This window comes from Nomia melanderi, unplaced genomic scaffold (genome assembly GCF_051020985.1).
Source record: "Nomia melanderi isolate GNS246 unplaced genomic scaffold, iyNomMela1 scaffold0557, whole genome shotgun sequence".
Lineage (NCBI taxonomy): Eukaryota > Metazoa > Arthropoda > Insecta > Hymenoptera > Halictidae > Nomia > Nomia melanderi.
In genome coordinates, this window is record NW_027475671.1 from 6,795 (window position 1) to 29,843 (window position 23,049).

Sequence of the window (23,049 nt, forward strand, 5' to 3'; positions counted from 1 at the left end):
GTAGTTTTGTTAGTTTTATATAGTTTTATATAGTTTTATATAGTTCTATATAGTTTTATATAGTTTTATATAGTGTTATATAGTTTTATATAGTTTTATATAGTTTTATATAGTTTTATATAGTTTTATTAGTTTTATATAGTTTTATATAGTTTTATATAGTTTTTTATAGTTTTATATAGTTTTGTTAGTTTTATATAGTTTTATATAGTTTTATATAGTTTTATTAGTTTTATATAGTTTTATATAGTTTTATATAGTTTTATGTAGTTTTATATAGTTCTATAGAGTTTTATATAGGTTTGTATAGTTTTGTTAGTTTTATATAGTTTTTTATAGTTTTATTAGTTTTATATAGTTTCATATAGTTTTATGTAGTTTTTTATAGTTTTATATAGTTTTGTTAGTTTTATATAGTTTTGTTAGTTTTATATAGTTTTATATAGTTTTATATAGTTTTATTAGTTTTATATAGTTTTATATAGTTTTATATAGTTTTTTTAGTTTTATATAGTTTTACATAGTTTTATATAGTTTCATATAGTTTTATATATTTTTGTTAGTTTTATATAGTTTTGTATTGTTTTATAAGGTACTGTATAGTTCTATATAGATTTATGAAGTTTTATATAGTTTTATTAGATTTACATGGTTTTCTCTAGTTTTGTTAGTTTTATATAGTTTTATGTAGTTTTGTTAGTTTTATATAGTTTTATATAGTTTTATACATTTTTATACTGTTTTATATAGTTTTATATTGTTTTATATAGCTTTATATAGCTTTGCACAGTTTTATATAGTTTTATTTAGTTTCATATAGTTTTATATAGTTTTGTATAGTTTCATATAGTTTTATATAGTTTTATATCGTTTTATATCGTTTTATATAGTTCTAAATATTTTTATATAGTTTTATATAGTTTTATATAGTTTTATACAGTTTTATTAGTTTTATATAGTTCTATATAGTTTTATACATTTATATACTGTTTTATATTGTTTTATATTGTTTTATATAGCTTTATATAGTTTTGCACAGTTTTATATAGTTTTATATAATTTTATACGGTTTTATATTGTTTTATATAGTTTTATATAGTTTTATGTAGTATTGTATTATTTTATATAGTTTTATTAGTTTTATATAGTTCTATATAGTTTTACACATTTTTATACTGTTTTATATTGTTTTATTTTGTTTAATATAGCTTTATATAGTTTTACTCAGTTTTATATAGTTTTATACAGTTTTATTAGTTTTATGTAGTTCTATATAGTTTTATTCATTTTTATACTGTTTTATAGAGTTTTATATTGTTTTATATATCTTTATATAGTTTTGCTCAGTTTTATATAGTTTTATATAGTTTTATATAGTTTTATACAGTTTTATATTGTTTTATATAGTTTTGTATAGTTTTATATAGTTCTATAGAGTTTTATATATGTTTATATAGTTTTGTTAGTTTTATATAGTTTTATAGAGTTTTATAAAGTTTTATATTGTTTTATATAGTTTTGTTAGTTTTATATATTTTTATATAGTTTTATATAGTTTTATATATTTTTATATAGTTTTATATAGTTTTATATAGTTCTATAGAGTTTTATATAGGTTTGTATAGTTTTGTTAGTTTTATATAGTTTTTTATAGTTTTATTAGTTTTATATAGTTTCATATAGTTTTATGTAGTTTTTTATAGTTTTATATAGTTTTGTTAGTTTTATATAGTTTTATATAGTTTTATATAGTTTTATTAGTTTTATATAGTTTTATATAGTTTTATATAGTTTTATATAGTTTTGTTAGTTTTATATAGTTTTGTATATTTTTATATAGTTTTATATAGTATTATAGAGTTTTATACACTTTTATATAGTTTTGTTAGTTTTATATAGTTTTATATAGTTTTACATAGTTTTATATAGTTTTATATAGTTTAATACAGTTCTATATAGTTTTATATAGTTTTATATAGTTTTATATAGTTTTATATAGTTTTATATAGTATTGTATTATTTTATATAGTTTTATTAGTTTTATATAGTTCAATATAGTTTTATACATTTTTATACTGTTTTATATTGTTTTATATTGTTTTATATAGCTTTATATAGTTTTACACAGTTTTATATAATATTGTATTATTTTATATAGTTTTATTAGTTTTATATAGTTCTATATACTTTTATACATTTTTATACTGTTTTATATTGTTTTATATTGTTTTATATAGCTTTATATAGTTTTACACAGTTTTATATAGTTTTATATAGTTTTATACAGTTTTATTAGTTTTATATAGTTCTATATAGTTTTATACATTTATATACTGTTTTACATTGTTTTATATTGTTTTATATAGCTGTATATAGTTTTGCACAGTTTTATATAGTTTTATATAATTTTATACGGTTTTATATTGTTTTATATAGTTTTATATAGTTTTATATAGTATTGTATTATTTTATATAGTTTTATTAGTTTTATATAGTTTCAAATAGTTTTATATAGTTTTATATCGTTTTATATAGTTCTAAATATTTTTATATAGTTTTGTAAGTTTTATATAGTTTTATATAGTTTTATATAGTTTTGTTAGTTTTATATAGTTTTATATAGTTTTATATAGTTTTATATAGTTTTATTAGTTTTATATAGTTTTATATAGTTTTATATAGTTTTTTTAGTTTTATACAGTTTTACATAGTTTTATATAGTTTCATATAGTTTTATATAGTTTTGTATAGTTTTATATAGTTTTATATAGTTTTATATAGTTTTATATCGTTTTATATCGTTTTATATAGTTCTAAATATTTTTATATAGTTTTGTAAGTTTTATATAGTTTTATATAGTTTTATATAGTTTTATATAGTATTATATAGTTTTATATAGTATTGTTGCGCTGGGCGGTTCCTAGGGTGCTGGCCCGCGACATGTTTATTTACAATGTTCTTATTTACACTAATATTTACAGTTTCATACAAATATTACAGAATGTAGTCTATAGCTCAACACGTCTATTCTCGTCAAAGACTACTCGTTTGTCTTCGATTACTCTGACCAACTCCTTAGCGACCAGTTTATTTCAACCCCCTTCAGATCCTAAGGGTTGGTTCAGCCGTGCGTGCTAGAGGGACGAGTTCGATACATCGCAACCTCGTTAATTCGATGTATCGCAACATTGCCCTCCTCCTTCGTTGAGCGGTCGTCCCGACCGCGTCGAACTTCACTGTCAGCAATTTCAGTCCGACGACTGTGAACGTCTTCAGTCCGATAACGCTAACCTCTGTCGCTTCCTTCTGTCAGTGAAGCCGGCCTGCAACCACGTGGTACCTCTGCCTGAAGAGTAAGTAAAACCAAATTAATTCCTTTACCTAGGTGGTCTCTCAGACAGTAACGTCCTGACATTCGTCCTCCGTCTCAGGGGAAAACCACCAAAAGCCCTGAGCAAGACGCCGGTACTCGATCCTCCGAAGAATTCTTCTCCGGGTAATCCTGGATCACTCATTCCTCGCCCTTCCACATTGAGTCCTTCTTTCTTGTATTTATAGTCTTCTTTCCTCCAGGCTTCTCGGGTGAATTTCCCCTAGCCGTCGAGAAACCTTCCCTCGGATGTTCCCCCAAGGGAACCTTCTCCTGAACCCTTTATTTGGGGCTCCCGAACACCACTCTTTCGCGAACCGACTCCTGGCGCTGCACGCCGCTATTGAAATGCAGCCTCAGAAGATGAGGGGACACCCTCCTAAGAGAATGTCACTTCCTCATAACAACCTTGGCCGGTTCGGCCGCAAACGAAGGAAAGCCTCCGCTGCCAGAAGGAAAATTCTGTCCCTAGTCTTCAGCGACGACAAGTCCTCTTCTTGGGCGAAGAATGTCGATCATTGTCCTTTGATTTCTTCAAATTCGTTGTTCTTGAATCGAAGCGGGCAAGCCGATTGACATGTACAATCCGCAGTTTCTTTCTAGGGGAACGGACAATCCTATAGATTAGGTCATTCAATCGTTGAACAACCTCGTATGGTCCTTCCCAGTCAAATTGCAACTTGGGACATTTCCCTTTTGTTCTTTTCGGATTGTACAACCAGACCTTCTCTCCTTGGGCAAATGAGATCGGCCGTGCACGGGAATCGTACCATGATTTTGCTTTGTTGCTACATATCCGCAACCTCTCTCGTACAAAGTTGTGAGTTTCAGCAAGTCTTGCTCGGTATTCTTCGACGTACGTCTTCTCATCCGTTAAAGCACTTGGTGAAGTCCCTCTCAACAGGTCTAACGGAAGACGCAGGTCTCTGCCCATGAAAACCATAGATGGAGTCAATCCTGTGGTTTCATGTCTGGAGGTCCGGTATGCAAGAAGAAACGTTGGAATCCATTCGTCCCAATCTTTCTGATGTTCTGAAACAAACTGGGACAGATACTGCAGCAAAGTTCTAATCATCCGCTCTACGAGTCCATCCGACTGAGGGTGTAAGGGAGTTGTCCTCGTCTTCTTTATCCCCAGCATCTTCATCAGTTCCTTGAAGATGGAAGATTCGAAACTCCGACCCTGATCAGAGTGCAACTCTAGCGGCACTCCATACCGGCTGATCACCTGTTCCAACAACGCTCTTGCAATCGTTGTCGCCTGCTGGTTTGGTAGCGCAATCACCTCCGGCCACTTCGAAAAATAATCTACCACAACCAGCGCGTACCTGTTTCCGGCCGAAGACCTGGGCAAGGGACCCACAGTGTCGAGCGCGATCCTCTCAAATGGTGCCCCGACATTGTAAACCTTCATGGCCCCTCTCCCCTCTCTTTGGGGCCCTTCTTCAGCCCTCCACGACACCACTCGTCGACGGCTTTCCGGTGATCCAACCAGAAGAATCTCTGACGAACTTTGGCCAGCGTCTTCTTGATTCCAAAATGGCCACCTGATGGTGCGTCGTGGCATTGCTTCGAAACCTCTTCAACCTTGCTCTTCGGCACAACCAGAAGCCAAGAAACTTGTTTCCCATCGGCAGATTCCCATTTCCTGCACAAGAGACCTTCCTTGATTTCCAGGGAATCCCAAATTGCCCACAAGTATTTCGTTTCCGGCGAGGAAGACGAAAGTTCCGACCAGCTTGGTTTCGTTCCTTCTTGTTTCTTCAAGAATACCAAGCCAATTTCATCGTCTTCCTCTTGAGCTTTTCTCCACTCGTCTAACTGTTCGTTTCTATGTGTGGTCCTGAGGAGACAGTGTTCGTTTGCACTCTCTTTTTCTTCCAAACGGGAGCAACGCTTACATTGTTCCCCACATGGTCTTCTTGAAAGGCTATCCGCATTTCCATGTATATTTCCTGCTCTGTATTTAATTTGAAATTGGTACTCCTGTAATCGTTCGATCCAACGCGCCGTTTGACCTTCTGGATTCTTGAAATTCAGGAGCCAGGTCAGAGCTGCATGATCTGTGCGGATAAGGAATTTTCGTCCATAAAGATAGTGATGGAAATGCTCTATGGACTTGACTATGGCCAAGAGTTCCTTTCGGGTCACACAATAATTTCTCTCTGCTTTCCCCAGCGTCTTGGAGAAATACGCGATGACCCTCTCCTCTCCATTTTGTATTTGTGACAGGACTGCTCCGATGGCAAAATTCGAGGCATCGGTATCCAAAACGAAGTCCGCGTCCATCCAAGGGTACGCCAAAACAGGTGTCTCTTCTAATCTCCTCTTCAGCTCTTCGAACGCCTCTTGACACTCTTCCGTCCACACGAAGTCCATCTTCTCTTCCGTCAGTCGGTGTAGCGGTCGTGCGATACGCGAGAAACCCTGCACGAATTTTCTATAGTACGTGCAGAGTTCAAGAAAGCTTCGTAGTTCAGTCTTGTTCTTGGGAATCGGCCATTCACGTACCGCAGAAATCTTCTCCGGATCCGTTTTAACTCCTTGACTGGATACGACATGTCCCAGGTATGCCACTTCGTTGCGGAAGAAGCTACATTTCTTCGGGTTCATCAAAAGCTTTACTTCGCGCAGGCGGGTGAACACCTCTTTTAAGCGTTGTACTTCCTCTTCGAAGGTTCGTCCATAGACAATTATATCGTCCAAGTACACTAGACAAATCTTCCAAGTCAGATCAGCGAGAACAGTTTCCATGAGTCTTTCGAAGGTAGCTGGAGCATTACACAGCCCAAATGGCATCACTTTGAATTGCCACAATCCAGAGCCTGTGCAAAATGCGGTCTTCTCACGATCCCTTTTATCGACAGGAATCTGCCAATATCCACTTTGGAGATCAATTGTTGAGAACCAAGAAGATCCAGAAAGGGCGTTCAAGGTGTCTTCTATCCTGGGCAGCAGATAGGAATCCTTCTTGGTAATTTCATTAAGTCGACAATTGGCGAAGACCAGAGGCTTTTCGACTCTTCTATCACCCCTTGCTTCTGCATCTTCGCCAATAATTCGTCAACTTCGGCACGGCGACAGAACGGTAAACGTCGTGGTGCCTGCTTGATCGGAGCGTGATCTCCCGTGTTGATCCTGTGCCGCACGACCTCACACTTTCCCACTTGCTCGGGGTTTTCGGCAAAAACGTCTTGAAATTCTTGTAATAGTCGGCGAAACCTCTTTCTTTCTTCTTCAGTAAGTTGTCCGGAACAACGGGAGTACAAGGCCTGCAGATGTACAGGTACGACCACCTCCTCTTGTGATTTTTCTTGCAGGAACAGCTCCTCTCCATTAATAGATAGCGTACCCGAGGCGAAGTCAATTTTACTCGCTTGCTTTTGGAGGAAGTTGCTTCCCAAAATGCATTCTTCTTTCATGTGTATTAGTAAGAATTCTTCTTCCGTCTGGAAGTTTCCAATTTTCAGAGGGAATCGCTCTTTTCCGAAAATTTTCAGATTTTCTCCCGAAACCGAGAAGACTCTCACGTTTCCTGCACCCGCCGCGTTAAGTGTTTCCCTGGGACCGAACTTGTTTGCTGATAACAGATTTACATAGGATCCGGTATCAATGATGATCTTGCATTTTCTTCCATTGATGAATCCCTTGATGCTCATCTTCTCCTGAGGGTTCACTCTTCGGACGACGGGGGTAGGAGAACTTGAAGTCGGAGGCTCCTCCATTACTCCGACCTTTTCCCGTTTCCCTTCTTCGGTTTCTCTGTTTTTCCCATCCGACAATCCCGTTGAAAGTGTCCGCTCTTCCCGCAGACCCAGCACTCCTTCTGCTTCTCGGGCCTCTTCGAGGAACCTTGCCACCTGGTCCGACTTCTGTACGTCATGTCCGGTCGATCATCCTGCGAGGCGCCTTCTCGAGCCGCATTGCACTCAAAAACACGGGGCACAGATTTTAGTACCCGCACTTCATCAGCGGTGACCTCTGAAGTGCTCTCGACGGCTTCGATCTCCAGGGCCCGAATAACGGCAGCCCTGAGAAATGCAAACCCGCCGAGTCTTAACGCTCTTTTCATGTCTTCATTGGCCAGAGCTGACACGAACTGGGAGGCCGCCAGTTTGTCCCTGATCTCGGCAGGGCATTCACAAAAGGCGGCCTGCGCCAACCTTTCTATCTCCCTGGCCAAATCGGAAATGGGCTCTCCTTTCCGCTGTTTGTAATTTTGGAATAAAACGAAATTTAAATTCGTTAAATTTTTCGTTCCATAACGGAACTCCAGTGCCGAAACGATCGCGGTGTAATTCTGTAAACTACCAGCGGGAAGGGAAGTGAGTACACTACGAGCCGAACCCTCCAGCGATGAAACCAAGGCCAACGCCTTCCTTGGTTCATCCCACCTGTTCGCTGCAGCCACAGCCTCAAATTGAAGGTGGTACTCATTCCACCCACTTCTTCCATCGAAAACGGGTGGTCTCACGACATATCCCAGATCCGGTATGCCGCGAGGTCCGTTGTTGCCTTCGACAGGCGGAGTCGACTGCACAGCTGGCTGAGACGGAGCCGCGAGTGCGAACGGGTCAGCCGTTACAGAGTCGCGACTTACAGACGAGGTCACCGTTATGATCCTCTGTGCTAAAGTCTCTAAATTGGAAGTGATAACCTGATGGTTCGCTTCCATCGCTGCGATCCTTCCTTCTAAGGCGGCTTCACGGGCTACTAGGCCCGTCCTACAAGAACATTCTTTTATATAGTTTTCTATCGCTTTATATAGTTTGATATAGTTTTATATTGTTTTATTAGATTTACATAGTTTAATATAGTTTTATATGCTTTTATATAGTTTTATATAATTTTATATAGCTCAATGTTGTTTTATATAGTTTTATATAGTATTATATAGTTTTACATAGTTTTATTAGTTTTATACAGTTTTATTGGTTTTATATAGTTTTATATTATTTTATATAGTTTTATTAGTTTTATATTGTTTTATATAGTTTTGTGTAGTTTTATATAGTTTTACATACTTTAATATAGTTTTATATAGTTTTATATAATTTTACATAGTTTTATACAGTAATATAGTCATCATAGATTTACATAGTATTGTATAGTGATGTGTAGTTTTTATCTAGTTTTATTTAATTTTATATTGTTTTCTGTAGTTTTATATGGTTTTATATAGTTTTATATAGTTTTATATAAATTTATAAGGATTTATATAGTTTTATTAGATTTACATAGTTCTATATAGTTTTATATAGTATTATATAGTTTTATATAGTTTTATTAGTTGTATATATTTGTCTATAGTTTTATACAGTTTTATATAGTTTTATATAGTTTCATAGAGTTCTATATTGTTTTACATAGCTTTGTATAGTTTTATATAGTTTGACATAGTTTTATAGAGTTCTATATAGTTATGTATAGTATTAAAAGGATTTAATAGATTTATATAGTTTTATTTAGCCGTATAAAGTTTAACATAGTTTTATTAGTTTTTCATTGTTTTATATAGTTGTGTATAGTTTTACACAGGTTTATATAGTTTTATCTAGTTTTATATAAATTTATAAAGATTCATATAGTTTTATGTAGTTTTAAATAGTATTATATAGTATTATACAGTTTTATATAGTTTTATATAGTTTTACCCAGTATTATATAGTTTTATATAGTTTTATATCGTTTTATCCAGTTTTATATAGTTTTATGTAGTTTTATGTAGTTTTATATAGTTTTAATAGTTTTGTATAGTTTTATATAGTCTTATATAGTTTTACATAATTTTATATAGTTTTACATATTTTTATATAGTTTTATAACGTTTTATTAGTTTTAAATAGATTTATATGGTTTTATATAGTTTTATATAGTTTTATATAGTTTTATTAGTTTTTTATACTTTCATATTGTTTTGTATAGTTTTATACAGTTTCATATAGTTTTATATAGTTTTATATGGCTTTATGTTGCTATATGAGTTTCATTAGTTTTATATAGTTTTATATAGTTTTATATAGTTTTATATAGTTTTATATACTATTCTATAGTTTTATATAGTTTTATATAGTTTTATATAGCTTAATATAGCTTAATATTGCTTTACATAGTTTTACATAGTTTTACATAGTTTCACATACTTTTATATAGTTTTATATACCATTATATAGTGTTCGTCAGGTTTATATAGTTTTACATAGTTTTGTATAGTTTTATATAGTTTTTTATAATTTTATATAGTTTTATATAGTTTTATATTGTTATATTTAGTTTTGTATAGTTTTATATAGTTTTATATAATTTTATATAGTTTTATATAGAAGTATATAGTTTTATATAGTTTTATGTAGCCTTATATATTTTTATATTGTTTGATACAGTTTGATATAGTTTCGCATTGGTTTATGTAGCTTTATAGATAATGCGCAAAAGAGATATGGATCTGCGTTATGCGTGGAAATGATGATGGTAACCATAAGGCCGAGAAGCGATTTGGATCTGTGTTATGCGAGTACACTTTGATCTTAGCCATAAGGCCGGGAAGCGAACAAGTACCGGCATCACAACGAGACATATAGCTGCTGGGCTTTAATGGTATGGTCAAAGTGTACTCGCATAACACACATCCAGATCGCTTCTCGGCCTTATGGCTCAGATCAAAGTGTACTCGAATAACCCAAATCCAGGTCTCTAGGCGGCCTTATGGCTAACATCAAAGTGTGCTCGCATAAAAAACATCCTGATCGCTTCTCGGAATTATGGCAAAGATCAAAGTGTACTCGCATAACACACATCCAGATCTCTTCTCTTCCTTATGGCTAAGATCAAAGTGCACTCGCATAACACACATCCAGATCGCTTCTCGGCCGTATAACTAAGATCAAAGTGTACTCGAATAACCCAAATCCAGATCAGTTCTCGGCCTTATGGCTAAGACAAAAGTGTACTTGCATAACACACATCCAGATCGCTTCTCAGCCTTATGGAGAAGATCAAAGCGTACTGGAATAACACACATCCAGATCGCTTCCCGTCCTTATTTCTAAGATCAAAGTGTGCTCGTATAACACACATCCAGATCGCTTCTCGAGCTTATGGCTAAGATCAAAGCGTACACGCATAACGCACATCCAGATCGCTTCTGAACCTTACGCCTAAGATCAAAGTGTACTCGCATAAGACACATCCAGATCACTACACGGCCTTATGGCTAATATCAAAGTGTACTCGAATAACCTAAATCCAGATCGCTTCTCGGCCTGATTGGTAAGGTCAAAGTGTACTCGCATAACAAACATCCAGGTCGCTACTCGGGCTTATGGCTAACAACAGATTGTACTCGCATAACTCAAATCCAACTCGCTTCTCGGCCTTATGGCTAAGCTCAAAGTGTACGCTAATAACCCATGTGCAGGCCGCTTCTCGGACTTATGTCTAAGAACAAAGTGTACTCGCATAACACACATCCAGATCGCTTCGCGGCCGTCTGGCTAAGATCAAAGAGTACTCGCATGACACACATCCAGAAGGCTTCTTGCCCTTATGGCTAAGATCAAAGTGTACTCGAATAATCCAAATCCAGATCTCTTCTCGGTCGTACGGCTAAGACCAGAGTGTACTCGCATAACACGCATCTAGGTCGCTTCTCGTCCTTATTACTAAGATCAATGTGAGCACGCATAACACAAATGCAGGTCTCCTCTCGGGCTTTTGGCAAAGCATAACCATAAGGCCGAGAAGCGAGCTGGATTTGGCTTATGCTAGTACGCGTTCACATTAGCCGTAAGGAACGGGAGTCGATCTGGATCTGTTTTATGCGAGCACACGTTGATATTAACCATAATGCAGAGAAGCGATCTGGAACTGTGTTATGCGAGTTTTATATAATTTTATACAGTTTTATACACTTCTATAAAGTATATTATAGTTCAATATAATTTTATACAGTTTTATGTAGTTTTACATAGCGTTATTAGCTTTATATAGTTTTATATAGTTTTATATAGTTTTATATAGTTTTATATAGATTGATATTGTTTTATGTAGTTTTATGTAGTTTTAATAGATTTATATAGTTTTATATAGTTTTATATAGTTTTATATTGTTTTATATAGTTTAATATAGTTTTAATAGATTTATACAGTTTTATGTAGTTTTATATAGTTTTAAATAGTTTTATATAGTTTTATATAGTTTTATTGGTTTCATATAGTTTTATATAGTTTTACCATAGTTTTATATAGTTTTACATAGTTTTACATAGATGTATATAGTTTTATATAGTTTTATATAGTTTCATACACTTTTATATAGTTTTATATAGTTTTATATAGTTTTATATGGTTTTATACAGTTTTATACTGTTTTATATAATTTTATATAGATTGATATCGTTTTATATAGTTTTATATAGTTTTATATAGTTTTATATAGTTTTGTATAGTTTCATATAGTTTTATTAGTTTTACATAGTTTTATATAGCTTCATATAGTTTTATAAAGTTTTATATAGCTTTATATAGTTTTATATAGATTTAGATAGTTTTATATAGATTTATATAGTTTTATATAGTATTATATAGTTTTATATTGTTTTATATAGTTTTGTATAGTTTCATATAGTTTTATTAGTTTTCCATAGTTTTATATAGTTCTATATAGTTTTATATAGTTATATAAGGTTTTATATAGTCTTATATAGTTTTACATAGTTTTATATAGTTTTATATAGTTTTATATAGTCTTATATAGTTTTATATAGTTTTTTATAGTTTTATATAGTTTTATATAATTTTATATAGTTTTATATAATTTTATATAGTTTTATACAGTTTTATTAGTTTTATATAGTTTTATATAGTTTTATATAATTTTATAAAAGTTTTGTATAGTTTCATATAGTTTTATATAGTCTTATATAGTTTTACATAGCTTTATACAGTTTTATATACTTTTATATAGTTTTATATAGTTTCATATAGTTTTATAAAGTTTAGTATAGTTTCATATAGTTTTTTTAGTTTTACATGGTTTTATATAGTTCTAAATAGTTTTATATAGTTTTATATAATTTTATATAGTTTTATACAGCATTATTAGTTTCATATAGTTTTATATAGTATTATGTAGTTTTATATAATTTTATATAGTTTTTCATAGTTTTATATAGTTTTATATAGATTTATATAGTTTTATATAGTATTATATAGTTTTATATATTCCTATATAGTTTTACATAGTTTTATATAGTTCTATATAGTTTTATATAGTTTTATATAGCTTTATGTAGTTTCATATAGTTTTATAAAGTTTTTTATAGTTTTATATAGTTTTATATTGTTTTATATAGTTTTATATAGATTTATATAGATTTATGTAGTTTTATATAGTATTATATAGTTTTATAAAGTTTTATATAGTTTTATATAGTTTTATATAGATTTATATAGTTTTATATAATTTTATATAATTTTATATAGTTTTATATAATTTTATATAGTTTTATACAGTTTTCTGAGTTTTATATAGTTTTATATAGCTTTATAAAAGTTTTGTATAGTTTCATATAGTTTTTTTAGTTTTACATGGTTTTATATAGTTCTATATATTTTTATATAGTCTTATATAGTTTTACATAGTTTTATATAGTTTTATATAGTTTTATATAGTCTTATATAGTTTTATATAGTTTTTTATAGTTTTATATAGTTTTATATAATTTTATATAGTTTTATATAATTTTATATAGTTTTATACAGTTTTATTAGTTTTATATAGTTTTATATAGTTTTATATAATTTTATAAAAGTTTTGTATAGTTTCATATAGTTTTATATAGTCTTATATAGTTTTACATAGCTTTATACAGTTTTATATACTTTTATATAGTTTTATATAGTTTCATATAGTTTTATAAAGTTTAGTATAGTTTCATATAGTTTTTTTAGTTTTACATGGTTTTATATAGTTCTAAATAGTTTTATATAGTTTTATATAATTTTATATAGTTTTATACAGCATTATTAGTTTCATATAGTTTTATATAGTATTATGTAGTTTTATATAATTTTATATAGTTTTTCATAGTTTTATATAGTTTTATATAGATTTATATAGTTTTATATAGTATTATATAGTTTTATATATTCCTATATAGTTTTACATAGTTTTATATAGTTCTATATAGTTTTATATAGTTTTATATAGCTTTATGTAGTTTCATATAGTTTTATAAAGTTTTTTATAGTTTTATATAGTTTTATATTGTTTTATATAGTTTTATATAGATTTATATAGATTTATGTAGTTTTATATAGTATTATATAGTTTTATAAAGTTTTATATAGTTTTATATAGTTTTATATAGATTTATATAGTTTTATATAATTTTATATAATTTTATATAGTTTTATATAATTTTATATAGTTTTATACAGTTTTCTGAATTTTATATAGTTTTATATAGCTTTATAAAAGTTTTGTATAGTTTCATATAGTTTTTTTAGTTTTACATGGTTTTATATAGTTCTATATATTTTTATATAGTTTTATATAGTTTCATATAGTTTTATAAAAGTTTTGTATAGTTTCATATAGTTTCAATAGTTTTACATGGTTTTATATAGCTCTATATATTTTTATATAGTTTTATATAGTTTTATATAGTTTTATATAGTTTTATATAGTTTTATATAGTTTTATATATTTTTAAATAGTTTTATATAGTTTTATATAGTTTTACACAGTTTTATATAGTTCTGTATAGTTTTATATAGTTTTATAAAGTTTATATACTTTTATACAGTTTTATTAATTTTATATAGTTTTACACAGTTTTATATATTTTTATATAGTTTTGTATAGTTTTATTAGTTTTATATAATTTTATATGGTTTTCATATAGTTTTATTAGTTTAGTATACTTTTATTTAGTTTTATATAGTTTTATATATTGTATACAGTTTTATACAGTTTTATATAGTTTTATGTAGTATTATATAGCTTTATATAGTTTTATACAGTTTTATATAGTTTTATATAGTTTTATTAGTTTTATATAGTTTTATGCATTTTTATATAGGTTTATATAGTTTTATATAGTTTTATATAGTTTTAAATAGTTTTATATAGTTTTATATAGTGTCACAAGCTTTATATAGTCTTGCATAGTTTTATATAGTTTTATATAGTGTTACTAGCTTTATATAGTTTTGCATAGGTTTATATAGTTTTATATAGTTTTATACAGTTTTATACAGATTTATATAGTTTTATATAGTTTTATATAGTTTTATATAGTTTTATATCGTTTTACATAGGTTAATATAGATGTATATAGTTTTATATAGTTTTATATAGTTTTATATAGTTTTATATAGTTTTATATAGTTTTATATAGTTTTATATAGTTTTATATAGTTTTATATAGTTTTATACAGTTTTATATAGTTTTATATAATTTTATATAGTTTTATATTGTTTTATATAGTTTTATATCGTTTTACATAGGTTTATATAGATTTATATAGTTTTATATTGTTTTATATAGTTTTATATAGTTTTATTTAGTATTATATGGTTTAAATAGTTTTATATAGATTGATATTGTTTTATGTAGTCTAATATAGTTTCACATAGTTTTATATAGATTTATGTAGTTGTATATAGTTTTATATAGTTTTATATAGTTTTATTTAGTATTATATGGTTTAAATAGTTTTATATAGATTGATATTGTTTTATGTAGTCTAATATAGTTTCACATAGTTTTATATAGATTTATGTAGTTGTATATAGTTTTAAATAGTTTTATATAGTTTTATATAGTTTTACACAGTTTTATATAGTTCTGTATAGTTTTATATAGTTTTATAAAGTTTATATACTTTTATACAGTTTTATTAATTTTATATAGTTTTACACAGTTTTATATATTTTTATATAGTTTTGTATAGTTTTATTAGTTTTATATAATTTTATATGGTTTTCATATAGTTTTATTAGTTTAGTATACTTTTATTTAGTTTTATATAGTTTTATATATTGTATACAGTTTTATACAGTTTTATATAGTTTTATGTAGTATTATATAGCTTTATATAGTTTTATACAGTTTTATATAGTTTTATATAGTTTTATTAGTTTTATATAGTTTTATGCAGTTTTATATAGGTTTATATAGTTTTATATAGTTTTATATAGTTTTAAATAGTTTTATATAGTTTTATATAGTGTCACAAGCTTTATATAGTCTTGCATAGTTTTATATAGTTTTATATAGTGTTACTAGCTTTATATAGTTTTGCATAGGTTTATATAGTTTTATATAGTTTTATACAGTTTTATACAGATTTATATAGTATTATATAGTTTTATATAGTTTTATATAGTTTTATATCGTTTTACATAGGTTAATATAGATGTATATAGTTTTATATAGTTTTATATAGTTTTATATAGTTTTATATAGTTTTATATAGTTTTATATAGTTTTATATAGTTTTATATAGTTTTATACAGTTTTATATAGTTTTATATAATTTTATATACTTTTATATTGTTTTATATAGTTTTATATCGTTTTACATAGGTTCATATAGATTTATATAGTTTTATATAGTTTTATATAGTTTTTTATAGTTTTATATAGTTTTATATAGTTTTATACAGTTTTATATAATTTTATATAGTTTTATATAGTTTTATATAGTTTTATACAGTTTTATATAATTTTATATAGTTTTCCTTGGTTTTATATAGATTTATATAGTTCTATATAGGTTTACATAGTTTTATATTGTTTTACACAGTTTTATTAGTTTTACATAATTTTATATAGTTTTATATAGTTTTATATAGTTTTATATAGTTTTATTTAGTATTATATGGTTTAAATAGTTTTATACAGATTGATATTGTTTTATGTAGTCTAATATAGTTTAACATAGTTTTAATAGATTTGTATAGTTTTACATAGTTTTATATAGTTTTATATAGTTTTGCATAGTTTAACATAGTTTTGTATAGTTTCATATAGTTTTATATAGTTTTATATGGTTTTATTAGTTGCATATAGTTTTATATAGTTTTATATAGTTTTACATACTTTAATATATATTTATATAGTTTTATATAGTTTTAAATAGTTTTATATATTTTTATATAGTTTTATATAGTTTTATATATTTTTATATAGATTTATATAGTTTTATATAAATTTATATTGTTTTATGTTGTTTTATATAGTTTTATACAGTTTTATATAGTTTTATTAGTTTCATACCGATTTACATAGTTTTATATAGTGTTATATAGATTGATATTGTTTTATGTAGTTTTATATAGTTTAATATAGTTTTAATAGATTTATATAGTTTTGTATAATTTTATATAGTTTAATACAGTTTTATATAGTTTAATGAAGTTTTAATAGATTAATATAGTTTTATATAGTTTCATGTAGATTGATATTGTTTTATGTAGTTTTATATTGCATAGTATAGTTTTAATAGATTTAAAAAGTTTTACATAGTTTTATATAGTTCTATCTAGTTTTAAATAGTTTTATATACTTTTATATAGTTTTATATAGTTTTTTATAGATTGATATTGTTTTAAGTAGTTTTATATAGTTTTATATAGTTTTATATAGTTTTATATAGATTGACATTGTTTTCTGTAGTCTTGTATACTTTTATATAGTTTTATTAGGTTTACATAGTTTTATATAGTTTTATATTGCTTCATATAATTTTTTTATAGTTATATATAGTTTTACATAGTTTTATATTGTTTTGTATTGTTTTATATAGTTTTGTTAGTCTTATATAGTGTTATATAGTTTCATACAGTTTTATATAGTTTTAATTAGTTATATATAGTTTTTATACAGTCTTATATAGATTGATATTGTTTTATATAGTTTTATATAGTCTTATATAGATTGATATTGTTTTATACAGTTTTATTTAGTAGTATATGGTTTAATATAGTTTTATATAGTTTTATGTAGTTTATATGGTTTTGTTTCGTTCATGTAGTTTCACATAGTTTTATATAGTTTTTATATAGTTTTACATAGTTTTATATAGATTTATATAGTTTTATATAGTTTTATATAGTTTTATATAGTTTACATAGTTTTATATGGATTTATATAGTTTTTATATAGTTTTATGTGGTTTTATATAGTTTTATTAGTTTTATACCGATTTACATAGTTTTATATAGTTCTATCTAGTTTATATAGTTTTATTTAGTTTTATATAGTTTTATATAGTCTTGTATAGGTTTATATACTTTTATGTAGTTTTATATAGTTTTGTTTCTTTCATGTAGTTTCACATAGTTTTATATAGTTTTACATAGTTTTATATAGTTTTAATACTTTTATACTGTTTATACAGTTTTATACAGTATTTATATAGTTTTATTAGTTTTATACAGTTTTATATAGTTTTATATATGTTTTATATAGTTTTATATAGTTTTACACAGTTTTATTAGTTTTATACAGTTTTATGTAGTTTTTATATAGTTTTATTAGTTTTATATAGTTTTATATAGTTTTATATAGTTTTATATAGTTTTATATAGTTTTACACAGTTTTAATAGTTTTATACAGTTTTGTATAGTTTTACATAGTTTCGTATAGTTTTATTAGTTTTATATTGTTTTATATAGTTTTATACTGTATTATATAGTTTTATACAGTTTTATATAGTTTTACATAGATTCATATAGTTTTGTTAGTTTTATATAGTTGTACATAGTTTTATATAGTTTTACATAGTTTAATACAGTTTTATATAGTTTTATGTAGTTTTATATAGTTTTATATAGTTTTATATAGTTTTATACAGTTTTATTAGTTTTATACAGTTTTATATAGTTTTTATATAGTTTTATTCGTTTTATATACTTTTAAACAGTTTTATATAGTTTTACACAGTTTTATACAATTTTATTAGTTTTATACAGTTTTATATAGTTTTATATAGTTTTATTCGTTTTATATACTTTTATACAGTTTTACATAGTTTTACACAGTTTTATATAGTTTTATAGTTTTATATAGTTTTATACAGTTTTATAGAGTTCATATAGTATTATACAGTTTTATATAGTTTTATACAGTTTCATATAGTTTTATTAGTTTTATATAGTTTTATATAGTTTTATACAGTTTTATTAGTTTTATACAGTTTTATATAGTTTTTATATAGTTTTATTAGTTTTATATACTTTTAAACAGTTTTATATACTTTTAACAGTTTTATATAGTTTTATATAGTTTTATATAGTTTTACATAGTTTTACATAGTTTTATACAGTTTTACATACTTTTATATAGTTTTATTTGATTTGTATAGTTTTATATAGTTTTATTAGTTTGATATGGCCTTATACAGTTTTATATATTTTTATATAGGTTCATATAGTTTTTTAGTTTTATATAGTTTTATATAGTGTTATTTAGTTTTATATTGTTTTATGTAGTTTTATATAGTTTTACACAGTTTTATTAGTTTTATACAGTTTTGTATAGTTTTACATAGTTTCATATAGTTTTATTAGTTTTATATACGTTTGTATAGTTTTATACAGTTTTATACAGTTTTATATAGTTTTATATAGTTTTATATAGTTTTATATAGTTTTATATAGTTTTATATAGTTTTATATAGTTTTATAGAGTTTCATATAGTATTATATAGTTTTATATAGTTTTATACAGTTTTATTAGTTTTATACAGTTTTATATAGTTTTTATATAGTTTTATTAGTTTTATATTCTTTTAAACAGTTTTATATAGTTTTACACAGTTTTATATAGTTTTATTAGTTTTATATAGTTTTATACAGTTTTATATAGTTTTATATAGTTTTATACAGTTTTTATATAGTTTTATATAGTTTTATATAGTTTTATATAGTTTTATATAGTTTTATATAGTTTTATAGAGTTTCATATAGTATTATATAGTTTTATATAGTTTTATACAGTTTTTATTAGTTTTATACACTTTTATATAGTTTTTATATAGTTTTATATAGTTTTACATAGTTTTATTTGTTTTTGTATAGTATTATATAGTTTTATTAGTTTGATATAGCCTTATACAGTATTATATATTTTTATATAGATTCATATAGTTTTAATAGTTTTATACAGTTTTGTATAGTTTTATTAGTTTTATATTGTTTTATATAGTTTTATACTGTATTATATAGTTTTATACAGTTTTATATAGTTTTTCATAGATTCACATAGTTTTATTAGTTTCATATAGTTTTATATAGTTTTATATAGTTTTATATAGTTTTACACGGCTTTATATAGTTTTATTAGTTTTATATAGTTTTATACAGCTTTATATAGTTTTATTCGTTTTATATACTTTTAAACAGTTTTATATAGTTTTACACAGTTTTATATAGTTTTATTAGTTTTATATAGTTTTATACAGTTTTATATAGTTTTATACAGTTTTATATAGTTTTATGTAGTTTTACATAGTTTTATATAGTTTTATATAGTTTTATATAGTTTTATATAGTTTTGTATAGTTTTATATAGTTTTATATAGTTTTACATAGTTTAATATAGTTTTATACAGTTTTATATAGTTTTATTTAGTTTTACATAGTTTTATATAGTTTTATATAGTTTTATATAGTTTTATTCGTTTTATATAGTTTTATATAGTTTTACATAGCTTTATATAGTTTTAATACTTTCATATAGTTTACATAGCTTTATATAGTTTTATATAGTTTTTTATAGTTTTATATAGTTTTATATAGTTTTATAAAGTTTGATATAGTTTTATACAGATTTATGTACTTTTATATAGTTTTATTTGTTTTGTATAGTTTTATATAGCTTTATTATTTTGATATAGCCTTATACAGTTTTATATAGATTATATAGATTCATATAGTTTTATTAGTTTTATATAGTTTTATACAGTTTTACATAGTTTTGTAGGTTTTATATAGCTTTATATAGTTTTATATAGTTTTACACAGTTTTATATGGTTTTATATAGTTTTATATAGTTTTATATAGTTTTACACAGTTTTATATGGTTTTTGTCGAATGTAGAGTGTTATTTAATATCGCGACAAATATGTTTACAAGTTATTTATTTGCGTAGGTGAGTGTTCGGAGCAGAACGGGTAATGTGTTGTAATGTAAGTAACGTAATGTAAAAAGGTGTTTCCTCGCGCCTTTCGCCTTATTTATCCTAGCCTTCGAAAGGCGTTACCCTTAGAAACTTCGAGGGTGGAGCTAGTTCCCTTCTCCAACGTCGCCTCGATTTTGGTAGGGGAAAAATTGTGCATTTCTAATTAGTAATGTTTTTCCCGAGCCGCGCTGACCGTGCGGCCGAAGAAGCCTTAACGGGACATGGCTGGCAGCGTATATGGTAGGGTAGCCTATTCAGCTACGCACGTGTAAAAAGTGTAAAATATTTTCGCCGACTTACAGACTTTAGGGTAGGCTTAATTGCCTATACCTAAACGTCTGTAAGCGGTCAATGCTATTTCCTACAATTGCTGCGAGTCACGTACCGCTACAGTTTTATATAGTTTTATATAGTTTTATATAGTTTTATACAGTTTTATTAGTTTTTATATACTTTTAAACAGTTTTACATAGTTTTACACAGTTTTATATAGTATTATTAGTTTTATATAGGATTATACAGTTTTATATATTTTTTATATAGTTTCATTAGTTTTATATAGTTTTATATAACTTTATACAGTTTTATATAGTTTTATATAGTTTTATATTGTTCTATATAGTTTTATACAGTTTTATATAGATTTATATCGTTTTATATAGTTTTATATAGTTTTATACCGTTTATATAGTTTTATACAGTTTATATAGTTTTATATAGTTTTATTACTTTTATATAGTTTATACAATTTATATAGTTTTATATAGTTTTATACAGTTTTACACAGTTTTATATAGTTTTATTAGTTTTATATAGTTTTATACAGTTTTATATAGTTTCATATGGTTTTATATAGTTCATATGGTTTTATATAGTTTTATATATTGTTTATACAGTTTATAAAGTTTTATATAGTTTTATATAGTTTTTATACATAGTTTTATACAGTTTTATATAGTTTTATGTAGTTTTATGTAGTTTTTATATAGTTTTATTAGTTTTATATAGTTTTATACAGTTTTATATAGTTTCATATGGTTTTATATAGTTTTATATAGTTTTATACAGTTTTATAAAGTTTTATATAGTTTTATATAGTTTTATACAGTTTTATATAGTTTTATGTAGTTTTATGTAGTTTTATACAGTTTTATTAGTCTTATACAGTTTTATATAGTTTTATATAGTTTTATATAGTTTTATATAGTTTTATATAGTTTTATATAGTTTTTTATAGTTTTATATAGTTTTATTAGTTTTATTAGTTTTATATAGTTTTATATAGTTTTAAATAGTTTTATATAGATTTATATAGTTTTATATAGTTTCATATGGTTTTATATAGTTTAATATAGTTTTATAAGTTTTATATAGTTTTATATAGCTTTATATACTTTTATGTAGTTTTATATAGTTTTATACAGTTTTATTAGTTTTATACAGTTTTATATAGTTTTTATATAGTTTTATTAGTTTTATATACTTTTAAACGGTTTTATATAGTTTTACACAGTTTTATATAGTTTTATTAGTTTTATATAGTTTTATACAGTTTTATATAGTTTTATATAGTTTTATACAGTTTTATATAGTTTTATATAGTTTTATATAGTTTTATATAGTTTTATATATTTTTATATAGTTTCATATAGTTTTACATAGCTTTATATAGTTTTATATAGTTTTTTATAGTTTTATATAGTTTTATATAGTTTTATAAAGTTTGATATAGTTTTATACAGATTTATGTACTTTTATATAGTTTTATTTGTTTTGTATAGTTTTATATAGCTTTATTATTTTGATATAGCCTTATACAGTTTTATATAGATTTATATAGATTCATATAGTTTTATTAGTTTTATATAGTTTTATACAGTTTTACATAGTTTTGTAAGGTTTTATATAGCTTTATATAGTTTTATATAGTTTTACACAGTTTTATATGGTTTTATATAGTTTTATATAGTTTTATATAGTTTTACACAGTTTTATATGGTTTTTGTCGGAATGTAGAGTGTTATTTAATATTCGCGACAAATATGTTTACAAGTTATTTATTTGCGTAGGTGAGTGTTCGGAGGCAGAACGGGTAATGTGTTGTAATGTAAAGTAACGTAATGTAAAAAGGTGTTTCCTCGCGCCTTTCCGCCTTATTTATCCTAGCCTTCGGAAAGGCGTTACCCCTTAGAAACTTCGAGGGTGGAGCTAGTTCCCTTCTCCAACGTCGCCTCGATTTTTGGTAGGGGAAAAATTGTGCATTTCTAATTAGTAATGTTTTTCCCGAGCCGCGCTGACCGTGCGGCCGAAGAAGCCTTAACGGGACATGGCTGGCAGCGTATATGGTAGGGTAGCCTATTCAGCTACGCACGTGTAAAAAGTGTAAAATATTTTCGCCGACTTACAGACTTTAGGGTAGGCTTAATTGCCTATACCTAAACGTCTGTAAGCGGTCAATGCTATTTCCTACCAACGCTGCGAGTC

The 23,049-nt window shown here is 25.7% G+C and overlaps 1 protein-coding gene across 1 annotated transcript; it reads right to left on the reverse strand.

The window, feature by feature from the left end:
• Positions 1-3,846: 3,846 nt before the first annotated feature.
• On the reverse strand, positions 3,847-6,318 carry LOC143176447 (uncharacterized; the record flags this gene model as incomplete). The annotated part of the gene is made up of 4 exons (XM_076374158.1): positions 3,847-4,599; positions 4,700-4,750; positions 5,574-5,798; positions 5,883-6,318. Coding segments are annotated over 4 exons (1,465 nt in total), but the record flags the coding sequence as incomplete, so codon positions are not given.
• Between the last annotated feature and the right edge of the window lie 16,731 nt (positions 6,319-23,049).